The sequence below is a fragment of the Sphaerodactylus townsendi genome, unplaced genomic scaffold (genome assembly GCF_021028975.2).
Source record: "Sphaerodactylus townsendi isolate TG3544 unplaced genomic scaffold, MPM_Stown_v2.3 scaffold_21, whole genome shotgun sequence".
NCBI lineage: Eukaryota > Metazoa > Chordata > Lepidosauria > Squamata > Sphaerodactylidae > Sphaerodactylus > Sphaerodactylus townsendi.
The window spans coordinates 1,118,220-1,130,526 of NW_025950374.1; the positions used below are offsets into that span (position 1 = coordinate 1,118,220).

The 12,307-nt window shown below is 54.0% G+C and overlaps 1 protein-coding gene across 1 annotated transcript in view; it reads right to left on the reverse strand.

Moving 5' to 3' along the window:
* EFNB1 (ephrin B1) overlaps window positions 1-11,694 on the reverse strand; it is a 151,841-nt gene extending 140,147 nt beyond the window's left edge. Inside the window, exon 1 of the mRNA XM_048482761.1 lies at window positions 11,549-11,694. Coding sequence (XP_048338718.1) covers window positions 11,549-11,670 — 122 coding nt within the window. The 5' untranslated portion in view covers window positions 11,671-11,694. The remainder of the gene's footprint in view (window positions 1-11,548) is intronic.
* Window positions 11,695-12,307: the final 613 nt, after the last annotated feature.

Consider the following 12,307-nt stretch of genomic DNA (forward strand, 5'->3'; position numbering starts at 1 on the left):
GTGGGGAATCAAACCCCATTCTCCAAATTAAAGTTCACTGGTTCTTAACCACTACAACACACTGCTCTCTCTCTCTGGGAAATCTTGGGGGGGGGGGTTGAGGTAGAGACATCAAATTGACAGAGTAGCTGCTGATGACGCTCCTTATAAGAACCCCCAGGTTTGGCAAAGGTTGGGTCGGGGAGGTCCAATTTTATGGGGCCCCATTTGTTCTCCATTGGAAACTGTGGAGGAGAGATGGGGTCCCTGCTTTGGGGCCCATGAAATTGGAGCCCCTGGACCAGTCTTTAAATGTGTGTGGGGGTCCTTCTAAGGAGAGTCACCTGAAGCTATGCTGAAAATCTGGTGCCTCTACCTTAAAACACAGCCCCCAGAGCCCTGCAAATATTCCCATAGGTTAAAATGGAAAATGTGAACACCCCCCCCAAAAAAAAAACCCCCAGCTTTTCCAAATTTGCCTTTTCAGGTCCATTAAAATGGTGCCTGTTTTTTCGGCCCAGCAACTGCAGATCTCCTGCCACTGAAGCTGATTTCTCCTCTGGGGAAAACAGCTGCTTTGCAGGGCAGACTCTATAGCATTAGACTCCGCTGAGGCCCCTCCCCTGCCCCCACCCCCAAATCTTCAGGCATTTCCCAACCCAGCCCTTGCTCCTTTTTATTTCTGTGAAGCAGGTTGGGGCAAATGAATGTGAAGCCCAGAGAGCCAGTGCGCACGAGGGTCCAGGGGGCTCAGACCACCCGTCCACCCAGGCAAGGTCTGTCTACTCAGACTGGCAGCAGGTCTCCAGCGTCTCTGGTGGAGGGAGGTCTTTCACTTCAGCTGGAGATGCTGGGATTGAACCAGGGACCTTCTGCATGCCTAGCAGATGCGGTGCCACTGAATCACTTGGCCTCTAACAGTCTCACCACTGAGAACTTGTACGCCCTTTTGAAAAAGTTCGTCCTCACTGTTAACTTGGGTGATGCTAACACCAGGAAGAGATCCCATAGAAGCCCCTCATGACGTCCACCTGGCTGTCTGTGGGCCACGCACCCGCCAGCCACACAACAGCAGTAAGAATCGCATGGAAGAACAGCAGCCACCCCCACCCACGCAGGAGTCCATCGGCCTCTTTGGGAAATAGGAAAGGGAGCGGCCGCTCTGAGCCCTAGCAACCGATCTCCTGCCAGATCTCTTGTCCTGCCTTGCACATTTAGCCCAGGAAACTGGAAGGAGCTCAGCAGTGACACGAACCCCTCCAACAGCGAGCCCCCAGGAGGAAGACAGTGGGCTGTGCTGCAGAAAGAAGCCCTGCTTTTATTGGCAAGGGCTAGAAGGGTTATAAATCCTCCTTTTCAAAAGCAAGCAGCAGCTCTTTCAAGTCAGAGGAAGGTCTGGGACGTGTCAGGATAGAAGGACGAACGGGGCTCCCTCCTGAAGTGGCCTCTTCAGGACAGCTGTGCTGCCAGGCAGGCCGACGGCGGCGTTGCCAAGAAAGCCTTCCCCCAGGCTGCCTGTGAGGCAAGCGGCAGACACGGCCCCAGACGAACTCCCCCGTGCCCAACACACACGGGGCTTCGGGGAGAGGGCGCTCCTTTCACATCGAGGGCTTCTTCTGCCCATTTGCCTCACTCTGGGGTGAAAGAGGCGGGGGGATGAGAGCCACTGGGAGCCCCCAGCCGATTAAACACACAACTAAAAGCACGAGGGAACCTGGACAGTGCGGGTGAGGAGCAAAGATGAAAGCACGGGGCCTTGGGGAGGAGTCACAGCCTGCCCCAGAGATACTTTTTGAAGACACCCACCCTGAACTCAGCCTGCGACCAAGTCACTTCTGCAAGGGCTGCAAGACGGTCCTGGAAGTCCTGTGACCACCACAGCCAGTGTGCCAAGTCACAGCAGCTGATCCAGCCACAGACCACATTTCAGCAGAGCCAAAGGCTGGCGAGGCAGCCTGGGAAACGCTCTTGCTTTACAGGCATGGATTATCACCTGGGCTATGGAAGAAGAGGGCGCTCAGGGAAGCCTGGAGGAGAAGGCAGATGAGAAACAGCACTAAGTGAGCACCTGGACTGGAAGCCCCCCCCCCCCAGGAATTCACTTCAACCCCACCAACTTCATCAGCTGGTGACTTGTCTGAAACTGGGAAGGGACTAGAAGAGGCATCCCCTGGACACCCCTGAAGCCAGCTGAGCTGCGCTGTTCTCAGCACAACAGGGAAGCTTCACACACACACCCCTCCGCCCCCACCCAAAGCCACAAGCGCTGGCAAATTCTTTCAGGAACAAGCCGCCTACCTCCCCCTTGTGCCCAGAAGGCATTACTACATCAGAAATGAACAAAAGAAGGGAGCTTCAGACACTGGTTTTCAGGCAGGCAAAAGCTCTTTCCTGACCAACAATTCAGCACCCTTCGTTTTAAAATATTACTATGATTACTACGCTGCTGTTGGCCTGGCTCCCTTTATGGGGTGCCCTCCTGCCCCATACACATGCACAAGAAAAAGTTTCTCTCCTGAAAAAGCCACATTTTAGTCAGAGAAAACAAAGCACAAAGGCTTACAGCAACATCTGTTTGGTGCCCAGCCAAATATGGAGGTTTTGCCGCTTGAACAAGAAGGGAATATGCAAATGCTTGAAGGCTGAAGCAGGAATCTCTCAGCAGAGAAAAAGCACAAAGCAAAGAGCAGCGGGCAGCAGAGCTCAGACACACAGAGAGACAGACGAAAGCTGGCAAGGAAGAGAACTGGGCAAAAGCGGGAGGCACACAAACCCCTCCAGCTCTTGGACTCAACCATCACCCTGGTTTTCTGGGAGTCCTGTGAGATTAGTCAAAAGCTCAATCAAAACAAGTTAACCCATTCATTGTAAGAAAACCAAATGTTAGGAACACAGCCTGAGCTACATAATTCCTAGGTGGAAGAAAATCATGGTAACAACCATAAGATACGTTTTCTGGACACTGGGGAGGCGGTTTTGAGATCCAGCAAGCCTTTCCAAGCGTTCTTGCACAAAGCGCTAAAGAGGCAGGCCTCCCAGTGCCCTATAATGACCCAGACTGGCTTGGCCACTTTCTTGGCTGGCTGAGGAAGACACTCATTTTCCTCTGTGTTGCATTTTCCTGATGTCTGCGAGTCTGACTCAGATTCAGCATCTGGCGTTCCCAGTATCTACACATTTCCCATGTCCTCATACGCTTCCACAAATGCCGTCAGTCAGACCAGAGACAAGCGACAGCCAACCAACGACAGGTTCGAATTCCAGATCAGCCATAAAGTTCACTGGGTGACCTTTGGGCCAATCTCTCTCTCTCCTGTCTCTCTCTCTCCTGTCTCTCTCTCTCTCTCTCTCTCTCATCCAGCTCATGGAGTTGAGGTAAAGGTAAAATGGAGGAGGGAAGACACTGCTCTATACTGTTGAGACAAAGAGTGCAATACAAATGAACTGGACACATTTTTTAAAAGGACTTTGTAAGCATGATGTGTCCTGTCATCAGGCACAGGAGCATAAAACCCATTCCTCACAACCATTTGCGTGCTCTCCACAAGCAAGTTCCAGGTCTGTCAAGGGAGGAGAGAAACAGTTGCCACCCAGATTCCAAAAATCGCCCTTCTGGCCAAGCTCTGCCTAGGGCCAAGATGGCAACAGACTGCGAAGATCCAAGGATCCTTTCCTGCCTGCTCACTCCAGCAGAGTCCCTGAGGCCCCCAAAGGGACTTGCTTGGTTCTCCACCAGTCTCATTTGCTTGATGAGACCAGAAGACACTTGGCCATCAAGTCAACACCATGAATGCCACCCTCGCCACACGCCCGGGAGGAAGAACAGCTTCTGTACATCTTACCACAAAACACAACACACACTTATGTAACGAAGTGCAAAGGCATTCCTCTTCTCCCAAGCACATGAGACAGAAAGAAGCCCTCACATTTCAGCAAAAGAACAACAGAGCAGCCAGGCAGGATAAGAGCACAGGTCCTCCTGCCTGCAACTATGGTCAGTCAGAATTTTTTAAAAATACCCCCGACCAAGCGAGATGACCACAAGTATACACAGGACATTACCAGAAATGTTGAAGTTATGAACAATGGGCTGTCTTCTCCATGGAAAAGTCCTGAAATTGTGGGAGAGGGATATATAGGCAATATTTACTTTCTTATCAGACCTACCAGCATTTTGCTATTTCAACAACATTAAAAATGTCACTTATAATTTAGAATACAAAGCTGTATTATTAGCCTGTTACCAAGTAACTGAACAAGCGACAAATTATCATACCCACCGCAGTGCTGCCTTTGCTTCTGCCATCTGAGATATTAAAAAAAATAAAAGTTGAAAACGTAACACAAATTTGCAGCAAACAAATCTCAGTCATAGTAGGATCAGCAGCATATTCAGAAACACAACAAACCTTTATACTACTGAAAACATGGAACTCGTCCAGAGCAGAACTCATCACACACACAACAGCATTTCAAGCACAGACAATATTAGCTAACAATAACAATTTTTCTTGAAAATATGCCATCTACAGTATGCTCAGGAATGATTCTGTTATGTAAAAGTCTTCAGGCTACGCACTGAGCAACTAAAGCGGAATCCTAAAATCACCTTCTAGGACTAAGTTCACTGAATAAAATGAGACTTAATTCTGAGTAAAACTGTTTAGGATTGTTCCCAAAGACTCAAGCATTTTACTAACTACTAAAGCAGCCATTCTCAACCAGGGTTCCGTGGTACCCTCCAGGGGGGTGCGTCGAAGCATGTCCCAGGACGTGCAGCGGCAACACTACCTCCCCTCATTTTTTGTGAGATTGTGTGGCTCCCAGCAGCCAGCAAGAACATGGGGATTGGCCCATGGGGCCAGGGGGGCCTGCCACAAGGTCAGCAGCCACCCCCACCCCCAGTGCTTCCCTTCGCCCTGGGAGGGGAAGGTGGGGTGTGTGGCAAGCAGGGGCAATGGGAGGGGAAGGTGGAGGGTGGCGGCAGGGGTACCATGAGATATGAAGAGTGAGTTCAAGGGTACCCTGACCTTGAAAAGGTTGGGAAACACTGTACTAAAGAAAATATATTTCATTTGAGGTTTTCTTTTCAGTGTTCTACAGAATTTCCAGTCTTTCTATCGGGGAAAAAAAATTTTAAGGGCCCTCATTAGAACATAATAAAATCAGGGTTTCCCCTAGTTTTCATTAAGATATTTCAATGCTGTCTTTCTTCACCTCACACTGAACCTAATAAAAATATTTGCAATAGCAACATACAACAACCCAAAAACCTCAGCAACTCAACTCCAATCGTATAGACCAGTGGTGGCGAACCTATGGCACGAGAGCCAGAGGTGGCACTCAGAGCCCTCTCTGTGGGCACTCGCAAACAGAGTGCCCCCACACACATCTAGGCTGGCCTGGGCCGCTGGGATTGATTATTAGCATTAAACCTAAGACCTAGTTTTGGGGAAGCAGTGTAGTGGGAGTAAGCTCGGTTGCTGGCAATGGGGCTTGCTTCTGAGTAAACCCTCCTAGGGTCGTGATTCACTCATTTGAAGCACTGCACGGTTGCTTCAAAGCAAAGTCACTGACTACCACCAAGCTTATTCCCGAGTAATGCGCACCTTGGAGCCAACCGTTTTTTCTAAACTAAAACCTCAGTATTCAGGTTAAATTGCAGTGTTGGCACTTTGCGATAAATAAGTGGGTTTTGGGTTGCAATTTGGGCACTCGGTCTCGAAAAGGTTCGCCATCATTGGTATAGACATTAACAATCTAGAACTGGCAAGCTGCCACCCAAACAACTAATGAGTCTAAATTAAAAAGCCACCTTGAACAATCTAGTTCTGCACAAGAACCAGTGCCAATTGGCCCTGCCCTTCACCACCATCAGGTTCCAGAGCCATTCCTGGGAAAGTCCTATGAGAGGAGGGGGCAACGAGAAGGTGGTACAATCAACACAACAGGTCCGGGGGGTTCAGGCAGGAAGAAGCTGCACCTTTTCCCCAGGCCTGGACGCCTCTAAACAGAACCTGCTGGTAATACCACCCCCACCCCCCTATGGTCATGGATGTTTCATTCCGCCATCTTACTTGACAGCTACTAACAGACCTATAATCAACTAATACACAGGTGTCAAACTCGCAGCCCTCCAGATGTTATGGACTACAGTTTCCATCATCCCCTGCCAGCACAATGCTGGCAACTGTAGTCCATCACATCTGGAGAGCCGCGAGTTTGACACCTACGAACTAATACCTCTACACGGGCAGCCTGAAGGTGCATGAGAAGTCAAGTTGGCTTTTGTGCGGGAGGGGGAAGGGAAGTCTGGTCAGTTGCCTGGATGAGGCATCTTGTGCTTCACAGTGGAAAAAAGGCACCAATAATTTAAATTTCCCCCACCTTAATGTCATCCAACCTTTCGGGCAGACCACATCTTGTGACAGTGAGTTCCCCAAGTTAACTATGAAGCAGCAATTTCTTTGGCCTCTACAAAGTGCCCCTTCCATCAATGTCATCAAGCAATCGGATCTAGCTTTATCAGAGACAGATAGGTCAGCTAGCTTTATCAATGCCAGGAATAAGTTCATAACCTTGCACAGTAGCCTTCCTGCAGTTATCCTTTTTCTAACCGGAACTGCCTCCCACCCCCACCCCAGAACTTTTGCCTGCCCATGAAGAGCCCTTCCTCATGCCTTGTGAGCTCCACCAAAGTCCTCTTTGAAGTTCAGCAAAGAGAGAGGCTTGTGGACAGCTTCCCAAATGTGGCTGTCCCTCAGGGCTATATGATACTGCTGGCTTTATTTTCCATTGCTGCTCTAATAGCCCTAGAACAGAATGGGCCATGTGTTTTATTTTTGTATTACCAGGACTTGATGATCCCACCCTAACCCTGAGGTCCCTTTCTGGGCCAATTCAAAGTCCACCCACACAGATTCTCCAGTCTACACAGAAGACTCAACTGGCTGTATGACAGGTCTAATACAAAGCATTAGAACAGTGTTACCCTGGGCAAGCCCTATGGAGCATACCCAAGACCATTTGGAATGATTTTTAAACAAATCCCTAAGAAAACTCCTGCTGGCAGAACTCTCAACCTGAAAATACATGGCCACTGCTATTCTGAAACTTGCAGCAAGCCACATGGCCTGCATAGCTGCCAGCAAGCAGATAAGTGGGCTTCATGTCTGCTGCCCTGACACCGGGACCAATTACTTCAAACTGGAAAGAAAGCATGGCGTTATGCCGTGTATTTTAATAACATCGCATGATGGCTGAAGCCCATCCAGCCTGCTGATGATGGCAAAGCATTAAGCGTGACCTCTGCTGGGGCCGGTGAGGCCGGCTCAGGAGACAAGTGATCCCAGGAAGCCAGGCAGTCCACCCTCTCCCACAAGCCCATGCAGACTCCCCACTCACCTTCTTGTGGGGAGAGTTTAAGCACCGGTACCCTGTCAGTCTGGGTTCCAGGAAGAAAGGGGTCCGTGTGGTCACCATGCTAGAACTCCTCTAAGGGCAACTCCACTCACACCAGTACCACTGGGAATACAATGTCCTTCCACACAGTCTCTTACATTCTACGGTGCTCTCCCTGACATCTCAATTCGGAGAAGGAGAACACGGGCTGAGAAGCAGCTGCTTGCCAAAGGAACTCAGACTTGAGGGATCTGTCTGCCCAACTCCACTTTCCAGGCCACAGGACCACCCGAGTGGGCTGCTGCTGAACGTCTGAAGCAGCTACAGGTGATTCACTCATTCCAAAGGCTGCAGACACTGAAGCCGCTTTCAGACAATTTGTTTCACCCTTTTCCCGCACTTAAAAAAAAAAACCCAGATTGTGCCACAGAGCCATGAAATGCTGCTCATCGATCAATGCAACTTACTTAACTGACTGTTTCCCTGGACCACTGTAAGATGCAAGAGCAAGGGAGGCCCCCCATGGGATAGAATTTTGCCAGACCACCTGCCCCCCATGACAGGCCCAGAGGAGGAGGTGGAACACGGAGCTGCAGGAAGCGTGGGCTTCCACATTTACCCAAAGAGCAGCAGCCAGGAAATTCCGCTTGCTGCTCTACATTGCTACATAAGTTCATTCAGTGTTTTCTGATGTGATGCTGAGAGAGACAGTTAACATAGAAGATACAAGATGGGATTTGGATGGTGGTCCAAGGCCCCACAGGACCACTTTCTCTTTCCCCGTCTCTTCTACTCCACAGGGTTCTTAGGAGACCAGGAGAGAACCGTGCCCACCACGCAGGGCTCATCGGAGAAAGGGCTGGATGGAAGTCTGGCAAGCAGATTCTTGCATTTTACATTGGTGAGGGGGAAGTAGAATGGAATTACTCTGCCAGAAGGACCCAAAAGGTAGAATAAGCACGGAGTGTTCACAAAGTGCCTTAAATATTTAACAGAACATACCCAATACCTGGCCACTGCCAGACAGAACCCAAACCCTTCAAAAAAGGAGTCATGACAAAATGCTACTGTCAAGTCTCATTTGGCCATGCACCCCCTTCCCATATGTTGCGTGAAGAACCAGCAGTTAGTTCTGCTCCTTCCACCTCAGTGTTCAAATCTCAGCCTTGGGAGGAAGGCCCTGAGCCAGGGGTCCAGCATTTCTTCAGCATTAGGGCCACCGAGGGTTCACCTATCAGCAGTGGGGAACACATAATAAGCCACTTCGGTTAATACATCTGAGTGACAGCAAGCAGCAATCCATACTTCTGGGGCACATTGCCAAAGGAATGTTTTGGGGCAATTCCTGGGTAACGTTTTAAAGTCTTGCACCCTGCATGTTCTCTGCGACTGTCAGGTATCCTGACCCAAGAATGCAGGCAGGAGACGCTGGTCAGTAAAGAGAAAAGAGCCAACAAACCACAACTGGCAAAAGTCCACCCAATGGGGGAGGGGAGCTCTACACGAATTCAGGCTCCACCGTCACCCTCCCCAAAGATTTTAAAAAAATCTTGCAAGACTGCAAATTCAGTGTTTCAGAAGCTCTTCTACCACAAAGTTTCACATCCAGCTGTGCAACCAGGAGACAGCAGTTGCCAGGGAGAGTGTTCCTCAAAAGCAGCATGAATGCACAACAGCACAACTAATTACAACAGCCACCGGCTCATATAGCATTGACGCTTCCAGGCAAGCTATAGCCAAGCAAAGGCTATAATGCTACACTTTGGGGTGAAATCCCAGTGAACTAAGAGGCTTCTGGCCAAGCAGGGATCACACAGAACCACACACCGCGAAGCGGCCCCTCGCAACAGGATCAACTCATGAACATGGGAGACTTTCTGAAATAGCCACAGTGCCCAGGCTCATCCCCCAAACAAAGCCCTCCAAGACACCTGAGTTCCAGCCTGAAATTCATTTCCAAACCCGTGCTTTGTCTGAGCAGCACAGAAGCCCCCCAGGATCAATAAACTCTTACACTACGACGAGGGGATTTAAGCCAGACTTGCTACAAAATTTCACTGTGTGACTCCAAGCCACTTTAATAGTACACCCCAGGAAACAACTCTGCATGTCTGCAACAGCCTGAAGAGTGCCACAGCCATCCGCAGGGGCTTTTTCCTTCCCACAAATGTAGAGAGCCCCTTTCGGATAGCCTCCCCCCCTTGCTCCCATCAAATGAGGCTACCAGGGAACCAGCCTGCAAGGTAATGACTGACTAAGGACTATTCAAAATTCACAGCAAACTGAGTCCAACAATTTTAGGCCACATTTCAAAGCTTTCTTGCCTACAATCTCACACACAGCAGCAAATATTTCTTATTTTATAAAATTATTAGAAGGCTGGTCAAAAACAAAAGGTCAATTTCCACCCCACCCACTGAAACAGGATTCGGGAGCAGAGCACCCAACCACCCCCACCCCCACGCCCACCACGCTGCGAGAACAAGCGGAAGGGGGCTGAGCCGGCAGTATTTGTGGCCTCTTCCAAGTCCTCTCAGCCTTTCTTCCCAGCGGGATCCCAGCCCAGCTTCCATTACTGCCCTCCATTTTATCTGCCCCAGAGTGAGCCAGGGCAACCACTGGGATCTGCGAAAACAGTCCAACGTCACCTGCTGAGCTTCCGTCCCGGGGCCTAGATCCTCCTCTGAGACTGACACCCCACGGAGGCTCTGGGTGGGGGGTCTCGCAGTAGAGCCATTATGAAAGTTTTGCTGCTATTAAAACATCAAAAAAAGTTTCCCCTCCTGCCTGACCGGAGCCAGAGGACCATTTTGGGGGGAGCTCCTTTTCCTTCCAGCACCATTGAAAATCCGCACGTGGTGGTGGATCCGGTCAGATTCTCCTTCATGGAATGAGAGGCAGAGGCTGCATCACTGGAGAGCGGGGTGACTCTCCCGGTGGGACTCTTGAGTGGATCGCTGGTCCAAAGAGGACTAAATCCCACCTGCTCCGGGGCCGGAAAATCCCAGTGGAGGTCCAGTTGTAGAGAACTTCACCAGTTCAGTCTGAAAACAGGGACCCCCAACTGGCTGCACTGGGGAGAGGAGCTGGTAGCCCCCACCGGAGTCTCCGCTCAGTCGCCCAGATTCGGGGTGGGGAGCACGGGGGTCTCCTAGAGCAGCTGTTTTTGCAGCTGGGAAGACGACTGAGTGGTAAACGTGGGGGGGGGGGCACCCCGGTTCGCAGGTCTAGGGCGGCCGTGTTTTGCTCCAAAAGGGGCCCTCCGGGGCTTCCCAGCCCTCACCTCCGAAGGGGTCACATCCTGTCTCTGCCCCTCGAGGGGCTGCTCCCAGTGGGGCTTCCTACATCTGCGGGGGAGGGGGGGGACAAAGAGGAATCAAGGGGGACCCACAAAACAAGCGGGGGGGGGGGTTCCGACCGAAGTCGGGCAAAAGCGGCGCAACGACCCGCCCGGCAGAACCCCCTCCCCTCCCCCCCCCGCTCGGCGCCCCAGAAACCAGAGGGCGGCTGGAAGGGGGGCAGGTTGAGGGGCGAGCAAAGCCGCGGCCTCCAGGCCTTCCCTTGCCAGGTCCCGCCCCCGCGCAGGCAGGCAGGCAGGCAGGCAGGCAGGGAGGGGAGGCCCGATGCCGCCGTCGCCGCCCAACCGCCTCGCGGGCCGGGCCCAGGCGGGCAGGGCAGCGGGCACTGCGAGACCCCCGGCTGGGTCAAGAGAGAGGTGGAGGCCGGGGCGCCCCGCTGGCAGGAGCCGCGGACAACGGCAGCCAGCCCCGCGGGGAAGGAAGGGAGCCGTCGCGCGCGCGGGGGGGGGGGGGGGTCGGGTGCCGCCACGCAGGAACCCCTCCGGGCGCCCGGCTGCCAACTCCCCGGGAGGACCGACCAGCCCCCGCCCCACCGCGCAGGAAGCAGAGTATTGGGGGGGGGGCGGGGGCGCCGCTTCTCAGCCCCGAGACGGAGCCCGCCCGCAGCCCCAGCCCAGGCCGTCGCGCCACACATGGGGGGGGGGGGGAGCGGCGGCATCGGGCAGGCAGAAGCTCCGGAGACCCCGCGAGCAGCACGACGAGGAGGCGACCCCGCGCCCAGCCCTGCTCCGCCGGGGGACAAGGAAAGAGGGACCCCCGTCGCCGCCGCCCCGCCCGCCCTCTCCGCGCCGCCGTCGGGGGGCACCTACTTGTGGCTGGCGGCGCTCCAGGCGACGGGCTCGAGGTTCTTGGCGGGCGCCACCCGGCACAGGCCCAGCAGCACCAGCACCAGCCCCGGCAGCAGCTCCGGGGGCGCCGCCCGCACCGCCATGCTGGGCGCCTCCAGCCCCGCCGCCGCCTCCGGCTCACGGCGCCTCCATCGCTCGGGACGGGGCCTCCCCTCGGGCGCGCGCACGCCCAGGCCCCGCCGAAGAAGAAGACGCCGCCGCCGCCGCCGCCACCGACGATTCGCCGCAGCTGGCCTCGACCTCGCAGCCCTTTCTGCGCTCCGGAGGCGCCGACGCGCCGCCTACCCCTCCGCGCAGGCGAAAGCTCTGGACAGCCCTCCGCTCTGCCAATCCGGGCGCGCCGCCCAAGGGTCCTCGCCGCCAACTCGCCGGGGCGGGGCGTGGGCGGGGCCTCGCGGTGGCGCGCCTCCCTGGGTCGGATTCAGGCGCGCTCCTCGCCACGCACAGCCCTTCTCCCAGACGCGCGCATGGGCTTCCCCCCTCGCCCGCCCGCCCGCCCGCGGAGCGGAGCTGCGCCCCCCCTCCTAGCGGTCCTCCCGCGCTCGCTTCCGCGGGCCAAACCGGTGTCGGCGCGCGTGTCGGCGAGGACGAGGGGGGGTGGGGGGCGAACGCGCGCCGATGCTGCCCCCTTCCGGCCGGCCGGCCGGCCGGCGCCCCTCCTCTCCCAAGTCCCCCGGAGCTGCTGTGGGCGGGGGTGGTTCCCGAGCGCCTCTCCGGGGG